General features: G+C 42.4%; 1 protein-coding gene across 2 annotated transcripts in view; it reads left to right on the top strand.

Annotated features, from left to right (window-relative positions):
- Positions 1-25,287, top strand: part of MED23 (mediator complex subunit 23) — a 60,318-nt gene that overhangs the window by 28,813 nt on the left and 6,218 nt on the right. For both annotated transcript variants that reach the window (XM_075924183.1, XM_075924182.1), the window contains exons 17-29: positions 1,206-1,380; positions 3,182-3,345; positions 4,840-4,964; positions 6,132-6,337; positions 8,559-8,739; positions 10,393-10,563; positions 11,766-11,982; positions 12,696-12,932; positions 14,892-15,057; positions 18,634-18,706; positions 20,419-20,633; positions 21,994-22,114; positions 25,024-25,155. In XM_075924183.1, coding sequence (XP_075780298.1) covers positions 1,206-1,380; positions 3,182-3,345; positions 4,840-4,964; positions 6,132-6,337; positions 8,559-8,739; positions 10,393-10,563; positions 11,766-11,982; positions 12,696-12,932; positions 14,892-15,057; positions 18,634-18,706; positions 20,419-20,633; positions 21,994-22,114; positions 25,024-25,155 — 2,183 coding nt within the window. The remainder of the gene's footprint in view (positions 1-1,205; positions 1,381-3,181; positions 3,346-4,839; positions 4,965-6,131; positions 6,338-8,558; positions 8,740-10,392; positions 10,564-11,765; positions 11,983-12,695; positions 12,933-14,891; positions 15,058-18,633; positions 18,707-20,418; positions 20,634-21,993; positions 22,115-25,023; positions 25,156-25,287) is intronic.

Genomic DNA, 25,287 nt, shown 5'->3' with positions numbered 1-25,287 from the left:
CGCACCAGCCTTTTAAATGTGTTAAGAGGCTCTTAATAAATTTTAAAAGCAGAGGCGCAGCTTCTGGCACCAGGCGCGAGACAGGGGCAGCAAGGGGGTAGGACTAGTCGAGGGACTACTCAGCTATCTGATAATCTTATGCTTATTGTATAGTCAACTAGTTGCTTACCTCCCTAATGCATAGACTCCTTCTCTCCCCTCCTCCCTAGTAACAGTTACTTACACTGGGTTTATTAATCAGCAAAAGTGATTTTATTAAGTATAAAAAATGGGATTCATGTGGTCATAAAAAATAGCAGACAAAACAGTGTTAGATACTAAACAAAACAAAACACACAAGCTAAGTTCAATACACTAAGAAATTACATTTATTTTTCATACTGGAAAGCACCTCCCTCTCTAGTCTAGGTTCATTTCTTTCTCCCATTCAATCTTAGATGTTTCCAACAGTTGTCTTTGGTGGTAAGCAAAGGTGTCCTGACAGCTGAGAGTAGCCCCCGTTGTTTGGCTTCCCATCTTTATACAGGTTTTGCAAAAGACAAGAATCCTTTATGTTCAGTTTAAATTTTTTTTCATTTTCAGTGGAAAAGTACAGCATCCAAGATGGGTCCAGGTATCAGGTGAAATGGCCACATGTCTTGATAGGACCAACCATAGCCTCTCCTGCCAGGCTTACAGGAAAAAACAAGTCTATCCACAGATCACTGTCTTGTGTATTAGGCCACTAAGTCCCATGAGTACTACTAATGACCAGGGCTTGCCGAGCCACGGCGAGCCCCGCTCGCCAGCCATGCTGTCCGGCATTCTGCGCCTGCCGGACCCGGCTCTTCCGGGATGTAATCTTCTCGCCATCTACATCCATTGTCGAGCCCTGCTAATGACCGTCACTTAGTATGACTACATTAATAACAGGTCTATACCACATATTTCTAACTTCAAATACATGAATGATACATGCATACAAATTGGATAATCATATTCAGCAGATTATAACCTTTCCATTGATATGTCATGTGAAGTATCTTGCATAAAGCATATTCCAGTTATGTCATATACATAAGCGTATTGTCATAAAGCATACTTATTACATTAGCTACTTATTACATACATCATAAAAGAGTATGTATTTGCACACCTGAGTAAAATTGCCTTGTCTAAATGAGCTCATTGGAAAGTACTTGACAAATTCCATTTTCTCTTATTAGGTCAGCTGTTGCCAACAGTGTTTAAATCTCATGCTTGGGGAATTTTGCACACACTACTGGAGATGTTCAGCTACCGTATGCATCACATCCAGCCTCACTACAGAGTCCAGCTGCTGAGCCATCTTCATTCTTTGGCTGCTGTGCCACAGACCAATCAAAACCAGCTTCACCTCTGGTGTGTCAGGGTAACCGTTACTAAACTTCTATCCACTGCCTTAGTAAGATATTGAAAATCCTGCAGGATTTTCACTGAATAGGTTGTCAATTTGCCTGATACATCCATCTTGCTATCAGCAGTTAATTGTGCTAGAAAAAGGTTAAGTGAGTTCTGCTGAATTAGAAGCAGGTGACTTACCTGAATGTAATAGAGTGAGACCATCTAGGGTGTGGACTGAACTGTAGAGCTAAAAAGAATTGCATTTCACAACAAATTTCAAGGTTTCAGCGTTTTGCTTTGTTCCACTTCAGTATCAGACCAGGACCTTTCAAATTGTTAAGCCACAGAAAGAGACCATCCTGCTACAGAGTAGAAAATAGCATAGTAATTAGGGCATTCTAACTGAGAGACTATAGCCCTGTGATTAGCGATCAGAGACAGCAGTGCGGCGGGGGTGGAGAAGGTTGCCGTGAAGCAGCCCTCTGTCCGTGGCAGACCCAGGCTCGCTGCGGACAGAGGGTTGCTCTTTGGGAGTAACGCTGTCGGTGGAGAGCTCAAAGCCCCCACGGACAGGGGCTGCTGCCACCCCACGCTCTGCCTCTGTTTCAGAAGTAGCTGGGCAGGGCAGCAGGCAGAGACAGTTAGCAAAGGGAGCCGGTTTTTAAGGGCAGAAGTGTGAGATAGCAGGGGGCTCTCCGGGTGCAAGGCTGGGAGCTCACTGGCTGCTGGTCCCACCCCAGAGACTATCAAATAGTTATATAACCACTAAAATTTGATGCCGTCATACGAATATTCAGTTACACGCTATCTAACATCCCTAGTCTCTTGAAAGATCAGTTTAGGGCAGAGACCTGTCAATATGGAACTAGAGGTATAGCACACAACTTGAAATAAAACAATTGAACTCTGTACGGTAGATGTTTCAATAAATGTAAATGATACAATGATAATATTCCTTAAATTGCTTCTAACTAGCAAGTGAGAACATTAGCTTTAGTTCCTACATCTATGGTTGCTTGCAATGAAAAGCGTTAGTGTTGTTGCACAATGTATTGACACAAGGAAATAAGTAGATAAAGCATACAAAACATAAAATAATGTGAAAAAGAAATAGATAATAGTACAGACCAGGTAAATCTATAATTCGCTCATCTAAAATGTTGCCTGAAGAACTTAAAATAATGCACCTCAAACAAAAAGCAATATTTTATCTTCCCCACCTCAAGATTTTAGTTCAGACAATAAAATTACTATCTGTTGTAAATAAGGAATTGGCTTTCCAGCTTCATGTACCATGTTTGTCTCTCTAATGACTTCAGATGCCTGAACTAAGATTCTGAAATGTTTACAAAAAAGTGGGTGCCCCATTGGAGAGTTCTAAAAAAACAACAAATGGTCTGGTAGCACTTTATAGACTAACAAAACATGTAGATGGTATCATGAGCTTCGTGGGCACAGATACCATCTACATGTTTTATTAGTCTATAAAGTGCTACCAGACCATTTGTTGTTTAAGTTTATCCTGTACAGATTAACTCGGCTACCCCTGAAGCTTCTGGAGAGTTCTTGTTCCTTTTGAAAAGGAACATGCCAACCCAAATATGCAGGCATCAAAAATAACTAATCACCTAAGATTCTTGGCCATAGTCACCAAGAATGTGCTTTTCATAAAAAAAACTATTTTGAAAACAATTGTGTACATATTATACAAAGCAAACAGGTAACAAATAACAAGGGGAACTAATGTTTTTCAGTTTTATGATAACAGTATATTTATTTTCTCTCTAATAAACCTAGTTTTTTTCCTTCTCTTCTTTAGTGTTGAGAGCACTGCTCTAAGGCTAATCACAGCACTGGGCAGTTCTGAGGTCCAACCACAATTTACACGTTTTCTTAGTGATCCTAAAACAGTTCTTTCAGCAGAGTCAGAAGAACTCAACAGGGCTCTGATTTTGACTCTAGCAAGAGCAACTCATGTGACAGGTAAAAGTGAATTTGTTAAATAAGCAATTACCTATATGAAAGTAAGGCTATGTCTACACTACAGAGTTTTTTCAGAAAAATGGCCATTTTTCTGAAAAAACTTCACTTATGTCCACACTGCGATCTCATTCTTCTGAAAAAAAATCAAAAGAACAAAGGGTTTTTTCCGACATTAGTAAAACTCTTTCTATGAGGAAGAAGCCTTATTACAAAAAGAGATATTTCAGAAAAAGGTGTGTGTGGATGGGGAAGAAGGAGTTCTTTCAAAAGAAGAGGAAAGAGGAAAACGCACAGTTAGCCCTGATGGCTACTCCATCCACAGTAATCACAGCTTACATGCGAGATAGCGTCCATTCAATGTGGATGCTCTCTTTCGAAAAAGCAGATTGCTTTTTTGATGCACTTTGGCAGTGTGGCCGTTCTCTTTCAGAAGAAGGTTTTTCAGAAGATCTCTTCCAGAAAAACTTCTTCTGAAAGAAGCCTGCAGTCTAGACATAGCCAAAATTAAATCATCTTCCTACAAATAGAGAGATGCCACTCAGATGTCAAGTTAGTTTATTCAGATACCTTACATACGTATATTTTCCATTTTAATTTTCCTTGTTAAATTTAAGTTCTCGTGTACTAATGCACACCATAAATATATATGGAATGTACAACTGGGCTAAAGTTTATGTTGAAGAAATCTTCTTAAAGGTGATCAGCAAAGCAAAAGAAAATTTGTCTTTTGTGTCTTTCTTTTTATGATATATAAAGGCCTGAAAGGTTGGGGTCAGTGTTTTGGCTAGAAGAGGTAAACAATTATTTCTTCGTTTTTGTATTTTTTTTACACATTTAAGAAATTCATTTATAGTCTGGAGACTGACTGGAGAATTAATACAAACTCAGAAAATTCAAGAGAATGAAAGTTTGAATGGGGAAGGGATTTTTGGCATTTTCTTTAATTTTGCTCAATTTTTGCCACCTTAATATTGCATTAACATTAGATTTTCACGTTGACTAAGTTAGCATTCTTCATAAGATAATGCTTCACATGCAGTTCTGTAAAAATAATTTCCTGGGATTCCACGTTTACTGCGTCTCCATGATTTCCATGTCTCACTGCTCAGTTTACAAGCTAGGAGCATCTTGCTATTGCCAGTCCAGCTACAGCTAGAGTCTTAAAATTAAGCTGGGTTATTTCTAGCTCATTTGTGAACAGCCATTAAGATTCCGCAACTGCTTTATAGGAATTCTGTAACTGAGATTACTTCTGATTTGTGCATGTTCAATAGGATTGAATCCAGCCCATTTTCCCCATTCAGGAGAGAGAAAAAACTGGGGAGGATGCACAAAATAAATGTTTTAGACAGACAAATAAGTAAATCTGTCTGAGTTTCCCCAAGATTTGAGTCCTATTAATGTAAAAACGTGGGGAAGAAATCTAGTCCTATGTGAAAATCCAATTATATCAATCCATTATTTTTGATTAATGTTACACATGTATCCCTTTAGACTTTTTCACAGGCTCCGATTCAATTCAGGGAACTTGGTGCAAGGACATACTTCAGACTATCATGAGTTTCACCCCCCACAACTGGGCTTCACACACGCTGAGCTGTTTTCCAGCTCCATTGCAGGTAATTGTTGCAAACTAAGGGCTTGAACATCTGATGAAATAATCTGTGCGATCTTTGTTGTCTATTTTGTAATTAGTTTTCTTCCCTTGTTCCTTCAATCCCCATGAGAAATCATGAATGATTTTGAAACAGTGCTGGTGCTGAAAACAGGTTGCACCTCCCTAGTCTGGCACCCTCGGGATCTGACTGTGCCAAACTAGAGACATTTCTGAACCAGGGGATTCAATGCAGAATATCAGCAGGTCTCCATAGGCCCCAGAAGCAGGGGTGTAGAGGGTTCTACAGCACCCCCAGTCTTTGCAGCCAGCATGGTCCCATGCTCAGAGAACCTGCTGCCTTTCAGGGTCTCAACCACCAGCCCACCACCCAGAGTGCTAGTCACCAGCTCCAGCCACTAGTCCTGCTGCTGCTGCCAGTGGCAGGTCCCAGCCACTGATTCCTGTGCAGCTGGGGTCACAGATGCCGGTCCCAGTGCTGGTTCCTCTGCTGCTGCCTGGAATCCCAGCCCTTACCTCTGTTTGTATCCCTCACTTCCCTGGGCTGTAACCATTGTGGGGGGAGAAGAGGCTTACAGATCCCTGGTTAAAGCCTGGAATGGAGCCTGAGACCAGAGGCTGGGACTCCACATGGCAACAGGGAGGTTAGGAGCTAGAGTCAGCAGCTAGGACACCAGGCAGCAGCATAGGAATAGCCAGGACCTAGACAAGGGGCCAGCAACTGGGACCCCAAGTGCAAAATATAGTAGTGCTGCAGGACCAATGTGTCCTGGTCTTTGGAGAGCGTGTTTGTTTGAAGGCCAGAAGAGTGGTTTCAGGAAAGATTTCTTTAAGGATGAAATCTCCATTAAGTCGGTTGTAGTTGTTTGATACCTCAGATGGTGTGGGTGGTTAGTGACAACAAGGGGTATGTGATCAGAAGGGTTTTTATTTCTGTATTGAAGCAGCTTCTCTTGGTATTTGCGTGGCTGTGACACTGAGTACATTTTCCAGAACTGAAGAAGAGCTTTGTTTAAGCTCACAATCTTTTGTGTGTCTCCAACAGAAGTTGGTCTAATAAAAGACATTACCTCATATACCACATCTCTTTAATATTCTGGGACCAACATAGCTACAACACTGCTTAAATGTTTCTGACTTACCAATTAATAACAAACATACTTTATTTCAGGCATTTTTCAAACAAAATAATGTTCCCCAAGAAAGCCGTTTTAACCTAAAGAAGAATGTGGAGGAGGAATACCGAAAGTGGAAATCTATGACCAATGAGAATGATATAATCACCCACTTTTCCATGCAGGGCTCCCCTCCCCTTTTCCTTTGCCTCCTATGGAAGATGCTCTTAGAGACTGATCACATTAATCAGATTGGCTACAGGTGAGCTTCTAAAAGTGCAGCTATATGCTACACCAGTTATAGCTTAAGGCTGGTAAGCTTTCTTTAATATGGTGGGCACAAGGGTATCAGATTCAGTACATTGATAGGTGATGGATTTTGATGAAGTCGTAACATGCCTTAAAGATTGCATACTGTTAACAGTAGCACTTATTACTGGTTGGTGCTGTTTTTTGTGTACATTTCTATGATGTGCTTACTTTTATTGGGAGGTAACAGCTGCATCTGAAGGGTTCACTTGTTGAATTGGGGGGTTTTGATGGTAGAAGAAAGATAAGCAGTCTGTAAAGTCAGAGTTTTACTTATATTGAGGCACTATTACAGATACTTTGTGTGTTCATAATGTACTGTTAATTTGATCTATTTTAATAACTTTAGTTAAAAGTCAGATACCAAAACCACAGCTTCACAGGTGATTCATCAGTCCCGCCCAGTTAGAGGCTCAGGGTGCCATGCATGGAGCTCACTGACTAGGTGGGGCTGATTAATCACCTGTGAAGCTGTGTAGCTTAGAGGGAACACTTGTACAGCATGTCATATGACACATGCTGTTGAAGAATACAGTTCTGCAAGACTGATGCTTGCATATTTATAGAGATTTATACCCAGAATAGGAATGTTAAATTTAGTTTCATCAGCTATTTGATGGATTTTCCATCCACTAGTCGATAAGTGGGGAGCTGCAGTGGGGTTAACTCCCAGCCCAGAAATTAACCCCACTGTTAATGTCGGGCTCTTAATACATTTAAAAGGCTAAAGCACAGCAGGAGGGACCCAGTATGAGCCCGGGACAGCTGATTCCTGGCTCGTGCAGGATCCCCTCCCACAGCGCACCAGCCTTTTAAATATATTAAGGCTCTTTTAATACTGTAGTGTATTAAGGCTTTTAATATGACAGGCTCGTAATACATTTAAAAGGCTAAAGCACAGCGGTGAGGACCCATAGCAAGCCAGGAATCAGCTGTCCTGGCTCGTGCCAGCTCCCCCATGCTGTGCTTCTAAATACATTTAAAAAGCAGAGGTGCAGCTTGGCTCATGCCCAGTCCCTGCTATCCACCTACCTCCCCTGTCCTCTGTGGAGACGGTGGTGGTGGGGAACTGGCTTTTAAGCCTCCAGTGCCTGCTCCCGCTCCCACTCCCCTCCCCCCCCCCCCCCCCCCGCTGCAAGGGGGGAGTGGGAGCGGGAGCGACTAGTCGAGGGACTCGTCACTTACAACCCAAGCCCAGAATCAATCCATGAAGCTGAAAATGGTATATTTTTAATTCTAATTAGCAGCCTATGGTATCCTGACCTTGGAGTTCTCTCACTTATGGAAGTTGGGTTATGCTTATTAACCTGCTTTTTTATTGTTTTTATTTGAATGCACATTTTGTATAAAAACATGAAACACAGTCATGCCAATAGGTGAGGCCAAAAATATATTACAAATTCTATACATTATTAGGTTCTTAATTGTTCTGTGACCTCGTTCTGGCAACAAAAATTGCTACATGACCCCAGGAGAGGGGATTGAAGCCTAGCCATTCTGCCCTTCTGCTTCAAGGGGAGGGCAAAGATCAAGGGTTTCATTCCCAGGTTATAATCTGAGCCAGGCTTGAAGCCTTTGGCCTTCAGTTTTGTCCCGGGCAGTGAGTCTTGGACTTGAATTTCAGCACTGACTCCCCCTAGCAAGTCAAACATCAGCTCTTGACACCCCATTAAAACAGGATTGTGACCCATGTTGGGGTCCCAGTCCAAGGAGGGATGTTAATTTAATGCATTTAATTAAGTAAACATTTAACCACTGAAAATTTAAGTTGTTACATGAAAGTGGGGAGGAGAAGTAATTGACTCCATGGGAGCAAGTGCACGTGGAGAGCTGGCTTTTCAGCTGGCTCCTCACACATGCCGGCTCCCACATGCCCTGCGCTGCTGCCCCCATGCTGCTGCCTCTCATATGGAGACAGCAGCACAGGAGGGGAGGAAGAGGCAGCTCCCTAAGAGCTGGGGCACGCAGAGAGCCAGTTTAAAAGTAAGCTCCCCATTTGCACTGGGAGCCTGTGTGTAACTGTTAAGTGATGAGCCCAGGCTCATTCGTTAACTGTATACACAGTTACACTTCACATCCCTTGTCCCTAGTTTGAAACCTGATGAATTATGCAGTCCGCTTCTAATGTATATATGTTACAGTAACAAGATTATTCCTTTCTCTCTACTTACTAGAGTTTTGGAGAGAATTGGAGCTAGAGCTCTGGTTGCTCATGTAAGAACATTTGCAGATTTCTTGGTGTATGAGTTCTCTACATCAGCAGGAGGCCAGCAACTCAACAAATGTATTGAGATTCTTAATGACATGGTGTGGAAATACAACATTGTAACACTGGACAGGCTCATCTTGTGTTTGGTAAGTATTCCCTTAATAGGTTAAGTGCTAGATGTTTCTTTATTCAAAATTTGACCCATGTCTTCTGATTCACTTCTATAGCAGTCACTTTCATACGTGAAGTTTGACTTTTTTTGTTTAGGGGAGCAGCTCCAGTCAGACCAGCAGGGTGCACATAGGGAGCAAGTTCCATGCTTCCCAAAGCTTGCAGTTTGGGGGAGCAAAACCCTTCCCCCCTCCCAAACTATATCCTTTCTTGTCCAAATACATTGAATTTAATAGTGACTAAGTACTAGTTCAATAATCATGTACTAGAGTAGAACTACAGATTTTTTTTTTTCCCTCGGAGCGAAAACTAGAAGTGTCACAATCATCTCATTCTCTGGTGAGAACTGTCTAGTTTCACTGATGATATAAATGCATTGAATTATTTGGAATTTCTAACACTACATATGGGGCTGGTTCTCTTCCTTCTTTGCTCTGCAGTGATTGTTCATATTTTGAAAGGGATGAGACATGACATACTGGCAAATAAATGGAAAACCTCATAGTCTTTGGACAATACAATCTTTATTTCAGGGAAGTTAAAGCTCAGCTAGTTGTCTTAAAAGAGTGGATACGAGGAATTGCATGCTCTGTCTTTCATTTCCCCTGCTCTTTTCTTTGGTTCTCAAAAAACCGAACTAGATTTTATAATCTCTCTTCCTGATAGGAGGCTAGGGCTACCAATAGAAATGTTCAAGAAGATATGTCAATAACTGAATGCAGTGTCTGCAATTCCACAAGTACAGGTTGAACCTCTCTAGTCCAGCACCCTCTGAACCTGACTGGTGCTGAACTAGAGAATTTGCCGAACCACAGGAGGTCAGTGTTGTCTAGCAGCATTACCAACATTTCCACTGCTTATTGGGCTTTTAGGAGACATTTAGGGGCAAATTTGAGTTAAATAACAGCACAGAACACTGAGAGCCAGGCCTGGTGGCTGTAAATTGACTTGATGGGACTGTTGAAAACTTGGCCACACCCATGAAAAGTGGACATCCAGCTAACTAAAATCATGCCGGACCATGGATGTTGCTGGACTAGAGTGCCAGACTAGAGTGGTTCAAAATGACTAGAATTAGGAACTGGGTTACCTTTCTTGATGATGCCATTGTTGGGGAGATGTTCATAAAATGGATTTGGCATCTGGGATAGATTGGGAATGTCTTTCACTCAAAACCATGGGAGAATTTCTCCACTGGGAAAAGAATGAATTGGGAAGCGCTTATCACTAGAAAAGGATGTTGTCCAGAGTTCAGACCTTTGCTTCCATTCTGTGCCTACACACAGAGAATAAAGTGTATGGGTGAGTTGGTTACCAATTGTATTAAAATTCAGATGTTTTATCACTCTAAAATTGTTAACAATGAGGATACATAACGATTGGAACAGTTTACCAATAGTTAAGGTGGATTCTCCATCATTGGCAATTGTTAAATCAAGACTGGATGTTTTTCTAAAAGATCTCATCTAGGAGTTGTTTTGGAGAAGTTCTATAGCCTTTCTTATACAGGGAATCTTAAATGACAACTGTGGTCCATTCTGGCCTAGAAATCTGTGAACGAAAGTAAACAGCATTTGTTATAAATCTGACATTGTTCTACAATCTACTACTACTACTTGTTGTTAAAGGCTATGCGCAGTCATGAAGGAAATGAAGCCCAGGTCTGCTACTTCATAATTCAACTACTCTTACTCAAGCCTAATGATTTCAGAAATCGAGTGAGTGATTTTGTGAAGGAGAATTCTCCAGAGCACTGGCTACAGAATGATTGGCATACTAAACACATGAGTTATCATAAGGTACCATAGATTGTATAATCCTCTGATGTAATGTGTGCTGTGTATTTGGGATGCTGACATAGTCCTTTGTTTTGTGTACTATTTGCATTTTGGATATATGCTTTCTTCTGCTATTCAGTATGTCAACCAATACTACAATAATAACATTTAAAGATACATTTAATGTTAGTAACTTTTGAATATTTAGGTTAATGTAAAATCATTTTATGTATATGAAATAATGTAAAAAGAAAATTTGCATGTAATACTGAAAGATAGAAGTGACTGAAAAACTAGGAGTCTCTGCTCATCTGAATCTCATTTTTAATCTTTGATTTTTCTGGAAGACAGAAAAAACAAGGACCTCAGTGTCTCCTTTGTGTTTGTGAATTGGAGAAAATATAGATTCCTGGCTTTTTTCATTAATATGTATTTAAGTGTTAGTAATCATTAAGGAGCAGATTTAACTTGTCTTCTGTAAGCTTCCACAGTTTTTAAAATAGAATGCAATGCCCCATTGAGGAAGAAATACAGGATTTTAGTGTTTAGAGGGAACTGCGGGCTGGGGCAGGTTGTGACAGCTGGAATATTATATAAATCTTAAACTGTACCCTGTCATATGATATGTAAGCAGCATCCAGCTGGGCTTTATACTGTGTAATCAACACCTGTTGTGTGTGTGTGTGGCTCCTTATCCATCCCTTACCGCCAGGTGGAATCACATACAAATTATTTTTGATGTATTGATTCAGTACATGACAGAGGAGTGTTCTTAGGCTCCAGAGGAAGAATATAAAGTAAACTAGAGTTGTTTTTTCTCTTAATCTCTAAGTGATGGTATGCCTGCCTGCCTGCCATCAGGATTAATTTCCTGTTGGTACTTTCAAATTTACTAAAACTGGTTCAGGGAAGTATAAACTATATCTCTTTTTTAAAAATACTTAAAAAAAAGTATATATTATATTTTGTCCAATTATAGTTACTTTGATGGATAAAAATGATAATCCATTTAGGAATTTGCACACAAACATAAATTTCATGAAACCAATTGATTATGAAATTCATACTTTCTCTTTGCATGTTCGTGTATACATACAATTCCAAATTGTTAGGATGTATCTACAGAATAGAGTATAATGTAGCTTCAATTTTTAAAGTAATCCAAATACCGAGTAATGTTTTCAGTATACTATTTTTAAAAATTCTGTATGTGATTTCTACAGAAATATCCAGAGAAGTTGTATTTTGAAGGATTGGCAGAACAGGTCAACCCTCCTGTTCAGATCCAGCCCCAGTATCTACCAATCTACTTTGGAAATGTGTGCCTCCGCTTCCTGCCAGTATTTGACATTGTAATCCACAGGTTTCTGGAATTGCTTCCAGTTTCCAAATCTCTGGAGACTCTACTAGATCACCTAGGAGGTTTATACAAATTCCATGGTAAGCTCTTCAGGCACATTATATTAGCTCTTTATACTTGCTATATAGTTACTATAGATTTTTCATCATGGTGCATATCAGTAAAGTTCTGTCCACAATGGGAAACCAAAAACCTTTATAGCTAACTGTTTTGAAGAGCACTATACTAACATAACCTTTAATGGCCAACTCTCTTTGAATACTGATTTAGCTGTTTCAGTGTTTTATGAGCTTTGATACAATACATGTTGTTAGAAAAAACCTTGTTAAATGCTGCCTATTCTATCCATCCTCTTCCTTCTCAGCAGTATTCAGACACATTTTTTAACTTACTGAACATGATTACAAAATCATGTTAAAACTATGACCGAAACCATATTGTAACAATGGTACCACAGTGTTAATTTGTTCCTTTTATTCATTGTTTCTTGGGATCTCCCCATGAGATGCTCTCCAATGCTGTGTATAGACGGAAGCCTTGTAGGAGGAGTTCAGTTATTTGTAAATAATGTTTTATGCAATATAACAAACCAAGAAATGCTGGTGTTCACCACAGTTTAGACAAATTTTTTGTCCAATTTGATTAAACATAGTGGTACAGTAATAATAAAAACATGAGGCATTTCTGCTTGGTGTAACTGCTTTTACGTCACCCTTAACTTTGCATGCATTTACCATTGCCAATATAAAATTATGTGCAAGACTACTATGCTTCTGGGTTTTTTTGTTGGCAGACCGTCCAGTGACATACCTGTACAATACCCTTCATTATTATGAGAGGCATCTAAGAGAGCGCACAAATCTCAAACGGAAGCTTGTCCATGCCATCATTGGTTCTCTCAAAGATAATCGACCACAAGGCTGGTGTCTAAGTGACACTTATATCAAGTCTGCTATGAATGTACGAGAAGATAATCCGTGGATCCCCGATGACACTTATTACTGCAAACTGATTGGAAGGCTTGTAGACAATATCTTTTTAATAATGATTTGTGCTTAAGGAAACATTGTCCTTGTTCTAGTTTCATGTCACTAGAGCTTAGTTTTGTTCATACAGTTGACTCCCTAGCCATTCTCTTCCCGTTTTCTCTAATGCTAACCTGCTGAGAAATTGGCAGTTCTCTGTGCACAGTATGTTATCCTCCCTCAACGCCAATATTTCTTCTACTTTGCAAATATGTCCAACTCTCAGGGAGCTAGTCTCATTTTTCTCTGATTAAGGGAAACTAAAAGTATATAACTTCCTAGTTTGCATAAGTTTTTAAGTATCTAAAGATGCCAATGATTCCTTTGTCCTAGAAGTAGAAGAAAACATTGGATTGTTTGTAGTGTTGATCTGGAATGCCTCTAATTTTCAGTGGTACTAAGTCACTTTTATTTGCTCTTTGTTCATTTAAGAGAGCTAGATAGATTCACAGAGGTTAGGTCTATCAATGGCTATTAGCCAGTATAGGTAGGAATGGTGTCCCTAGCCTCTGTTTGTCTGGAAATGGGTCACAGGAGAGGGATCACGTGAGGATTACTTGTTGTGTTCCCTCCCTCTGGGGCATTTGGTATTGGCCACTGTTGATAAACAGGATACTGGGCTAGATGGACCTTTGGTCTGACCCAATATGGCTGTTCTTTTCTTATTTTCTAGTTCAATTTTTTTTCACTATGTTGACTACTGAAACATTCTAATTCTCACCATATTTCTAATAAACAAAACATCTTAGGTTACAGTAAATGGACTCTGAAATGGCCCAAATGCAATATCCAAATGCACATACAGGCAGTCCCCGGGTTACGTACAAGATAGGGACTGTAGGTTTGTTCTTAAGTTGAATCTGTATGTAAGTCGGAACTGGCATCCAGATTCAGCCGCTGCTGAAACTGATCAGTTTCAACAGCGGCTGAATCTGGACGCCAGTTCTGACTTACATACAGATTCAACTTAAGAACCCCAGGCATCCCCAAGTCAGCTGCTGCTGAAACTGATCAGCGGCTGATTCCAGGAAGCCTGGGGCAGAGGCTTCCTGTAGTCAGCCACTGGTCAGTTTCAGCAGCGGCTGACTTGGGGACGCCTGGGGCAGAGCAGCTGGGGTGCTGCTGGGTTGGTCCAGTAGCGCCGCCGCTCCTCGGCGCTACTGGACCAACCCAGCAGCACCCAAGCTGCTCTGCCCCAGGCGTCCTGATTCAGCCGCTGCTGAATCTGACCAGCAGTGGCTGAATCAGGACGCCTGGGGCAGAACAGCTGGGGTGCTGCCCGGTTGGTCCAGTAGCGCCCAGAGCGGTGCTACGGGACCAACTGGCAGCGCCCCAGCTGCTGTACCACAGGTGTCCGGAGCAAAGCCATGGAGCACGGGGGCTGTCCGCTGCCCGCGTGCTCCGCGGCTTGGCTCTGCTTTGCCCCCCGTCCCCCTGGTCTGCAGACCAGGGGGATGGGGGGGGGGGGCAAAGCAGAGCCAAGCCGCGGAGCGCCCGGCCAGCTGACAGCCCAGAGCGTCTGGGCTGTCAGCTGACCGCGCGCTCCGCGGCTTGGCTCTGCTTGGCTCTGCTTTGCCCCCCCTCCCCCCGTCCCCCTGGTCTGCAGAGGGGGGGCAAAGCAGAGCCAAGCCGCGGAGCGCGTGGGCAGCGGACAGCCCTGTCCGCTGCCCACGTGTTCCGCCGCTTTGCTTCCTCTCCCTGGTCTGCTGGAGACCAGGGAGAGGAACGCCCCGTTCGTAACTGCAGATCCGACATAAGTCGGATCCGCGTAACTCGGGGACTGCCTGTATTTAAGACAAGTTAGTGTGTGATGTGTTATAAAAAATACACTTATCAGGAATTTGTGAGACTATTTGCGGGTATTAAATATAGGTTGTTATACATACATTTTGTACATGCAGAACTACACTGTTTGCTTCTTACCAATCCCCTTGTAGAAATTTGATTTCCTTAATCATTGTTACCTATGGCTGGCAAGTCACCTGGTCCATTTCCAAACTGCGACTGGAGATTCAATGAGTTTCCTAACCCAGCTGCCCATGCTCTTCATGTTACCTGTGTTGAACTCATGGCTTTGGCTGTTCCAGGAAAGGATGTGGGCAATGCACTTCTAAATGTTGTGTTAAAAAGGTATGTTGGACTTACAGAACTGCTTGCTCCAAAAAGCTATACAGTTCTTACAACTTCATTTTCTTCAACTTTGTTTTATATATTGATACCTTTAGGAGGTGAGCCATAGTATGTTGTTGGAGGCCTTTGTAAGAGCCAAGAACAAAACATGCACATAATAGATACCTATATCTTGGATCCCTGTGCTGTTGTTGACTGAAAGTGCTGCAGAGGGAGCCCATTGCCTCAGCATCTTGTAGGAGAAAGAGAGGAAGCAACCTACATTAGTGCCTATGAGCAACTTATCTAGTGTGCTCATAGGCACTAACAGGCTGAGAAGGAAGCCATGTGTACCACCCCTCATCCAGTGTGGGAAGGGTTATCAATTACTGTAATAGAAGATGTTTGATGGTGGGGAGGAAAACAGAAAAATTGGTAGGATGCTTGAGGTCCAAAAGTGTGTCATGTGCTATATATTTGAGAGACTTTGTCTGTCTTTGAGTGTGTCTGTCTGTTCAAGAATTCCTCTTAAGCATTAAGATCTAGGACCGTGGTCACCAACAGGTCGATGATCGCGAGGCTTTGACCAGTCAATCACGAGGCGTCCTGTCCGCCCCGCCCCCATTTCCCTCCCACCCCCGAGAAGCCCCACTACCTACCTCAAGTGAAAATGGAGGTAGTGTAGGCTTCCCTGGGATGGACAGAAGTCCCGCAGATTAGCACCATTTCCGGCGATTCCGGAAGTAGCGCTAGCTGCTCTCCCGGGTGTACTGCGGGAGGGAGCTCCCTGCACCGCACAGGAGGGGTGAGTCAGCCCCGGGGGAGGCGCGCGCGCGGGGGGGGGGTTGGCCCTGGGGCAGGCGTGCGCGCGCGGGGCTTCCCTGCACTGGGGTGGAGGGGTCGGCCCCAGGGCAGGCACGCGCTGGTTTCCCTCTGGAGGGAGGGAATCCTGGGAGGAGGCAGATGCAGGGGACTCTCTGCCTCCACTGGCACCCCATTCCCGAACTCTGTCCCCACTCCCCTGTCCCCAGCCACAGAACTCTGTCCCTATTCCTGTCCCCACTGGCACCCTGTCCCCAGCTGCAGAAACCTGTCCCCACTGGCACTCTGTTTCCTGCTGCAGAACCCTGTCCTCTGCCCTCCCAGCACCCTGTTCCCTCTTCCCTGCCCCCCACCGCAGAACTCTGTCCCCACAAAATGTGTAATTATAAATGCTTCATTTTAGATTTAAATAGCATGGATAAAAAACAGACCATTTATTTCATAACTATAAACACGTGATTTTAGTTTTATACATCGCATCATTTAAAAATAAAGTGTTTATCAGAGTATGTAAGTAAGGGCTGGGGATAGCAAGTGATAGACAGGAGGAGAATATAGAGGGCGGGGCTTCAAGGAAGGGGCAGGGCGGTAGATCTTCGCCTGTTCAGAGATTTAAAAAGTGATTTGGGGTATAAAAAGGTTGGAGACCACTGATCTAGGACTACCACATTTAGCGTACAGCTTCCTCTTCTCATAATGTAAAGGAATGTAAGGTTTGGTTGTGCTAGGAAAATGGGATGTGCCTGGAATGGGATTACTTCTCATAAAACCAGAAAAGAGACAGAATGACCAGACAGACTGCCCCAGCGTTGAGCCCCCCCCCCCCCCCGGCGCCCTTTAAAAAGAAACATTGTGGCTGTTCCCCTTCATCAGGGAGCAAGGAAAAGTGCAATTTGCTGCACTCCTCCCCAGCCGGGGGACATGCACCCTCCTCAGATGTACCCTCTAGAGCAGCAGCAGCAGCCATAGAGAGGCATTTCTCACCTTGCTCAAATTTGCTGTGGTAATAGAGGGCTGGGGTAGTCCCCTCGCCCCAGGGCAGCCTGCACACTGAACCCCTAATCCCCAGCCCCACCCCAGGGCAATGGTTTAAATGAAGCACATACATTTTTATTTTATTTTCTAAAAAACAAAAATTGACTTAAGTACCTGAGCAACCCTGAGTAAATTTTCTAATAGTTAATATTTTTGTATTGCATTTAACATCTGTTATAATAATGTTCATTGTTGCCATGTAATATTAGAACCGCATTTTATAGATCTCAGTATGCATTGCCACATGAAACATTTGGACTTGATTCCTAAGTTCAACATCTTGCTTTTTGGGCCAACAGATACTGAAACAGCTGTAGTGGGAGAGGGAGCACTTTGCATTTAATTAGTGACGCAGATGGCCATCTCTAAGCGGTAAGGATAGGTTGAAGAAAAGATTTCCTTTCACACCTTATTCAGGCAGGGAAGGTTGTCCTCATGCAGGCTTTGGGAGATGGGAGAACAAGTCAACAAAGGAGCCAATATCACTGTGATATACAAATGCCTGTTCTTAAGATATCTTAAGAGAAAACATGTTACAGATTGAACCTCTCTAGTCCGGCACCCTTGGGACCTGACTGGTGCCAAACCAGAGAATTTGCTGAACTAAGGGAGGTCAATATTGTCTAGCATCATTACCAACACTGCCACTGCTTACTGGGCACTTAGAGGACATTTAGGGGTAAAATAGAGCTAAACAGCAGCACAGAACACTAAGAGCCAGGACTGGCTGTAAACAAACTGTATGATATCACAGGAAACTTGACCACACCCATGATAAGTGGACATTCAGCTGACTAAAATAATGCTGGACCATGGATGTTACCAGACATGAGAATGTTAGACTAGAGAGGTTCAAACTATTAGGGATGTAAGGGAATAGTTGACTAGTGGACTATCCAATAAGCCTATGCCATCAGGCTATAAGCATGTGTGTCAGAGGCAGCAAGGAGGGGGAGTGGACAAGGAAGCAGGAGCCAGTGCTCTGGGGAGCTGGCTTAAAAGCTGGTTCTCCCCAGCACCGGCTCTGCGGTACAGGGAGGAGATATGGGGAGGGAGAGCTGCAACACAATCTAGGACATTTCAGTCCTGTCTCGTGCCAGCTGCCCCCCCCCCCCCCCCCTGCCCAGGAGCTAACCCCACTGTGACTCTGCATTTTAAATGTAGTAAGAGTCCTGGGCGGGGGTAGCTTCCAGGCCCAGCGTCAGCCAGGACTAACCAGTCATGACTCGCGCCAGCGAATGGATTGCTGCAGCTCTGCATTTTAAATGTAGTAAGAGCCTGTTGGGGACTGCTTAGTTTCGGCACACACTGCTCCCGGGAGCTTACCCCACTGCAGCTCTGCAGTTTAAATGTAGTAGAGCTGGGCTGCCTGCGTGCCTGGCTCCTACTACATTTAAACTGCAGAGCTGCAGAGGGGGTAACAAGTGTCGCCTACCCTCCCCCTCTCCCCCAATCAACTAATTGAGTAGCCAGTGGAAATTCTGTTGACTACTCAATTAGCTAATTAATCGCAACTTAACATACCTCCAGTCTGTACAGGACAAAAATTGTTTATAAAGTTTTCCATGCAGTGTCACTGGTACTCAGTTAACCAGTTAGTTAAACCAGAAAATCACATGTTTGTGTTTATAAGACAAAACTTCTATAATTTCTCTAGGAGTACATTTCATTCATCATAAATACGTCAAAAGTCATGAACTATCTAATATAGCTTCATACTTTCCCCCTCTCTATTTGCAGTCAGCCTCTGGTGCCAAGAGAGAATATCACAGCTTGGATGAATGCTATTGGACTGATTATCACAGCCTTACCAGTGAGTTTGTATGTATTTTAAAATGTTCTGAACAAAGGAGAGAATTTTTTCTTTCCTTAAAAGCTGATAGTCTCTTTGATAGTGTGTGAGGGGGATCAGTGGAACTGGTTTCTTTCTAATGCACAGTAATAGAGATGTAGCCGTGTTAGTCTGGTCTAGCTGAAACAAAAGACAGGATTATGCAGCACTTTAAAGACTTAACAAGATGGTTTATTAGGTGATGAGCTTTTTTAGTTCCAAAAGCCACTAGGAAGCCTATGAAACGTCTTTGCTTTTCCCTTCAGTATCGGAACAAAAACCCACTGTTGGGATATTGTGGGGGGAAAGAAGGAGGGAAAAGTGGATTTTTTGCAATCTTTTTTCCTTGGTACCTCGTGGGCAAATAAAGTTACTATATATTAACTACCAAAAATCTCTGGTGCAGTGTTCAAGCTTGAGAAATCATTCTGTGAAGTCAGAAAATTCCCCAAGATAAGAAGTCTGATGTAACACTAATTCTACATTGCACATTCCATATAGCTTTTTAGAGAATAATAGAATAGGAATAAATCATAGAAAGGAAATGTAAAATTTGTAAAAGGAAAACAATAGAAAATAATAGGTATAAATGTGTTTAAATTTCTAGTATAAATTTTCATCTTCTGAAGATGCTGAGTTTGAGTTTTTGATGACCTAGCACTGGATGAATGTTTTTAATTTCATTTTCCTTTTTTTTCCATAATTTTTCTCTTCCAGTTCCCTTTTCACACTCCTCCCCCAACTACATCATACATCCCTTTGTAGCCCCTTTCCTTTGTCTTCCTATTTCTCATCGTAAAAAATGTAAGCTTCTCATCTTCATCTACAACAGTGATTGGCTCCTTAGGCTAGTGAGTGGCTCTCATGAGTGGCCCTTCTTCATGTCAGTGGACTGCAAGAGTGTCATAATCCAGAGGGTCTCCCAGGATAGGGTAGTTTTGCATACCTAGAATTTGTAGGGTGAGCTGATTTGAACTCATGCTCAGAAGTTAATGGACTCTGGCAATCCTGTGTATCGGCAACAGTAAACAAAATGTTTCATGGGCTACACAGGCCGCATCTAGCCATTGGGCTGCAGGTTGCCCACCATTGATCTTTAAGGCCCTGCAACTCTGCTTTCATTGCTCCCTAGAGTCTCCTACCTTCACACCTCCCTTTATCTCCTTTTCCCATCCTTGTCCTAAGCCTCTATTAGCCAGAAGCTGGAAGTGGATAACAGGGGATGGATTACTTGATGGTTGCTTGTTCAGTTTCATTCTCTTTGGGAGTTGCCACTATTGGAAAATAGGATACTAGGCTAGATAGACCATTGCTCTGATCTATTATGGCCATTCTTATCTTGTGCCTTGTATAATTCCTATTCTTAGAACAGTTCCCCTATCCTCTTCCACTAACCAGCATCCTTTTCTGCTGCTTCAGCTAACTCTTTAAATTCCATATTTTCAAATAATCCTTCCACCATTTTCATTAACAATCCACATGTTCCCTTCTCTTGAATTGTGTGGTGTGTTCTGTCTTGTCTCCCTTTGTCAGGAAATGGGTAGGTAAAGCATTTGTGTAAATTAAGAATGTTATATAAATATTTTAAATAATTTACAGTAATCTGAGGAAGATGGGAAAGAAAGTATTACCTTTTCTTCTAAAAATAAAAAAAAGTAACAATCATTTGTGGGGGATGGGGGTTGTTTTACCAGGAGCCATACTGGATTGTCCTCCATGATCGTATTGTCAGCGTTATCAACAGTCCTAGCTTGACATCAGAGACAGAGTGGGTTGGTTACCCATTCCAGCTATTTGATTTCACAGCTTGCCATCAGTCTTACTCTGAGATGAGCTGCAGCTACACTTTGGCATTGGCACATGCTGTGTGGCACCATTCTAGCATTGGTCAACTTTCTCTCATTCCAAAGTATGTATAATCGGCAACTGGTAATTTACAATACACTTTGACACTTGTTTCATACTGTGTATAGCAAAACAATACATCCAATATGTACCCAGGCAAGTGTATGGTGCGGAGAGAAAGCAAATCAGAATAACTAATCCAAAAATCCTCTAAACATGGATGATGGTCAGGTCTTTTCATTTTTAAAGCTGTTTTTTTTGTTGTTGTTTTTTTAACCTGTATCTTTGGCGTCTCCACCAGTGTATGGTAGCTTTAAAGATGTGATGAAAAGTATATTCTGTCTCATTGAACTTGTGGTTAATTTTTTTCTTACTCATTACAGTTTGGCTGCAGTTAATATAGACAGTGGCAATACGCTTGCTAATGCTATAAATTATGATCCGTTTTGTGTAATTTTGTCTTTAATCTTTGTATGTAGTATTTGTTGCCAGTGGGGGCAGTGCTTTGTTGAATTAATAGACATTGCACTGATAGATTTGGAGATGTCCTTAGCAAGCCAGGAAGCTGTAGCATTTCACACTTTACAGATTATTAAAAGTTTAGTTAAAATGAATTTCCATACTGCATTACTAGTGGGAACATAAAGCACGTGTGTGGGCTTTAACTCAGTTTCCACTTTTTAATATTCTGTCCTGGATTTATCATTTCATATGTTGGTGGGAAATGCCATGAAGCACTATTGACAATTAGATGACCATATTCGGTAATTTAGTGCCAATGTCGCTATCCAAGATACCTGAATTTGACTCTGTCTTTCATTCTCCAGGCTGTTCTTGGTTGAGCCTGTGCAGCTTCTTGTCCTTGCGACTGTGAGACTCATTCATTGCCCCGTCATGATCCCTAGTGCTAGTTTTGCTGACATACTGAGTATGGTTCTAAGAGCCCTGGTCTAAGCTACAAAGTTATTTCGAAATAACAAGTTGAAAGTTCACACTAACAAACCTTTTATTTCAAAATAAGGGGCAGATTATTTTGAAATAATAATGCTTCTTTCCTTGGGGAATAAGCTTATTTCCATATATTTATTTCAGGAGTTATTATTTCAAATGTAGTTATTTCAAAATTATTTTCTAGTGTAGACATGCACCGTGTGTTGTTCAGCAAGTGTTCAGTCATTTTTAACATGAGCACTTACGTTTGAGTTTTAGGAGAGGATGAAACACTTCTATTGTATTTCCACCATAGCAAAATCTTCTTGCTGGGTTAGAGCAACAGAACTCCAAATACATGAACAAATGCTTGAGCCTAACGAATGACCATAATATTAAATGTTGAAAAATTGTGTTGATTTTGGTGGCATAACATAACATAAATTTAACATAAATGTACTAAATAATGATGTGTCCTGCTTACAATACTGCAGATTCCTCACTGAAGTCTTGATACCCATAGTGAAGACAGAATTCCAGTTACTTTATGTTTACCACCTTGTTGGTCCTTTTCTACAGCGGTTTCAGCAAGAGAGGACACGATGTATGATAGAGGTAAAATACAGCTCTTGTCCTGGCTTTTATAGTTTAATTCTGTCTTGTCCTAGAAATTCAAAAGCAGGAGAATTTTTTAAATTAAAGTCTCCAGTCCTGCAATGAGCTCTGTGTAAACCAAACCCAGTGCTTTCATTTACAGGTTGGACCTCTCTAATCTGGCACCCCTCGGGACCTGACCAATCCTGAGCGAGGGAATGCTACCCGCCCCTCAGCCCTCTTCCCCTAAAATAAACTGTTTAGGGAGGACATGGTTTACGTAGACTTTAGTAAAGCAATTGCTATGGTCTCGCATTACCTTCTTATAAATTAGGGAAATACAACCTAGAAGTGATTGTCTAGGAAGGAATATTGCAGAAAGGAATTTAAGGGTCATAGTGTACAAGTTAAACATGAGTCAACAGAGTGACACTGTTGCAAAAAAAGCAAACGTGGTTCTGGGATGCATTAACAGGAGTGTTGTGAGCAAGACACAAGAAGTCATTCTTCCGTTCTACTCTGCACTGGTTAGGCCTCAGTTGGAGTGTTGTGTCCAGTTCTGGACACCGCATTTCAAGAAAGATATGGAGAAATTGGAGAGGGTCCAGAGAAGAGCAACAAGAATGATTAAAGGTCTAGAAAACATGACCTGTTAGGGAAGACTGAAAGAACTGGGCTTATTTAGTTTAGAAAAAAGATGACTGAGCGGGGACATGATAGCAGTTTTCAAGTATCTAAAAGGGTGTTATAAGGAAGAGGGAGAAAAATTGTTCTTGTTGGCCTCTGAGAAAAGGAGAAGCAGCAATGGGCTTAAATTGCAGCGAGGGGGGGGGGGTTAGGTTGGACATTAGGAAAAACTTCCTAATTGTCAGGGTGGTTAAACACTGGAATAAATTGCCTGGAGGGTTGGAGGGGGGAATCTCCATCTCTAGAAATATTTAAGATCAAGCTAGACAGACACCTGTCTGGGATGATCTAGACAGTGCTTGGTCCTTCCGTGAGGGAAGGGGACTGGACTCGATGACCTCTCGAGGTCCCTTCCAGTTCTATGATTCTGTGACAGGCAGGGAGCCTGCCTAGGGGACCTGCTGGGCAGCTGTCTGGAAGCCACCTCGGTTAAGCACCTCCCGGGCAGAGCCTGCATCTGCCATTCCAGCCCCTCCCTCCCCCTAGCCTGTGCCCCTCCTCTGCACCCTTGTTCTTGCACCTGTAATCCCACCCAGACCTTGCAGCTCAAACCCCTGTCACAGGTCACAACCCCTTCCCAGATCCTGCACTGTTCCTACACTCCTCCTCAAGGTCAGGATCCTCTCCTACACCCATACCTTCTTCTGGACCCTGCAGCCTCTCCTGCACTTACTAAATTCTTGGAATGCTCGCCTCCCCCCATCAAAAATTATTGCCAGCCCCTGATTTATAATAATGTTTCTACGGGAGCATGTACTCCACGAGTTCAAAACAATCAATCTACAAACAAACTTTTGGAACACTTTTGGGGAATTTGTATAGTTTGCTGACTCTGGACCTAGTAAAGTATGTGATGAAAAGCATTAGATATCAAGCTACCAGAATTCAGATTTTTTTAAGAAGGTCATTAAATTATTTTAATTTCCAAAGTGAGGCACAATGGGACTAGTTAATCTACATCTATACTATAAAGCAGGGGTGCGCAATATTTTTTAATGGGGGTCCACTCCAAGATTTTGGTAAGTGGTCAAGGGCTGCATTTCTGTGGAGGAGGCACGGGGGTCTGTGATGGCAGGTGGGGTGTGTAAGGGAGCTTGGGATAGAGGACTGCAGTGCAGCAGGGAGTATGGGGTCTGAGTAGAGTTACCAGATGGCTGAAACAAAAATACCACCCCTCAAAAAAAAACACCGGGAAAAAATTTTGGTGAAGGGGGGAGGGGGGACACCAAAGTTGTTGAGCCAAAAAAAAAAAAAGACTCCAAGAACCTGGATCATTGCTAGGGGTTACCAGGTAGTCATTTAAAAAAAAAAAAAAAACGGACATGCTTCATGGGGTGAGATGGGGGGAGAAGGATCAGCCAGGAAGGGAGTGGTGCTGGCCGGGAAGGGGGGGGAGGCCTGGAAACAGCTAATGGGGGGGGTAAATAGGCTGGCTAGGGGAGATGGGGGGCCAACAGAAAGCAGGGCTGGTCGCGGGGGGGTGGGGGGAGTCAGGCGGAATGGGGCTGGCCGCGGGATATCGGGGGAGGGAGGACTGGCCGGGAGGGGGCAGAGAGTAAGGGGGGGGCCTTCAGCCTAATTTCTCAGCTGCTACTGGCCAGAAACTGGCCAATGGGAGCTAAAGGATTTTGCTAGGGGGCGGGGACAGTGCACACAGTTTTCTCCTTCCTGCCCAGACTGCATAGCAATTAGCAGTCTGCTGTTTAAAGCGGCTGCAGCTGCTCTGTAGTAAGGATGCTAGCGAGGCAGCTGTGGGCTGGATTCGGCCTATTAGCCACCTCTTGCCCACCCCTGCTATAAAGGTAGGAGAGTACTTCCTCTGCTCATGTCTACAGGTTCTTGCCTAGCTTTCATCAAGCTATTATGAGCACAAATAGCTGTGTAGATATGGTACTACAGAAGGGCAGCATAGGTATTGTTGAGCCATGCCTCGTGCAAATTCATGTGAAACTGGAAGGTATGTATTTGGCATAACCATGCCTCAGCTACCATGGCCACAATGCTGTTTGTACTCATGCTGAGTCAGAGAGATCTAATGCGAGTGTGTGTACATTAGCAGAGGAATCATTGCTTGCTTTCACAAGAAAACGAATGTTTTAACAGGATGTTCAAATAAATAAAAGATGTACATAATAAATGTATTTTTCCTTCACAAAATAATAAAATTAAAAAATATAGCTCATGAATCCAGACAGCACACATTTTAATCTTTTTATTTTTGTTATTTTTATTTATGAAAAAAGATTGGGGTGGCATTTTATGAAATGCTTCTGGATGTGGACCAGTGCAGCACACATCTGAATTATATGGATCCTATATGTGATTTCTTGTATCATATGAAGTACATGTTTACTGGGGATAGTGTGAAAGATCAAGTAAGTGAACAATATACCTTGACACTAAGAGCAAAGTCACAATTTGTACCATGATTTCTTTTTGTGCATGATCTTAAATGTAAAGGGGTCACAAAACCCTTCACAGGTAATCAGTCTGTATACATTCCCAGT

The sequence above is a fragment of the Pelodiscus sinensis genome, chromosome 3 (assembly GCF_049634645.1).
Source record: "Pelodiscus sinensis isolate JC-2024 chromosome 3, ASM4963464v1, whole genome shotgun sequence".
In the NCBI taxonomy this organism is placed as follows: Eukaryota; Metazoa; Chordata; order Testudines; family Trionychidae; genus Pelodiscus; species Pelodiscus sinensis.
This window is presented reverse-complemented; position numbering and strand designations above follow the sequence as displayed.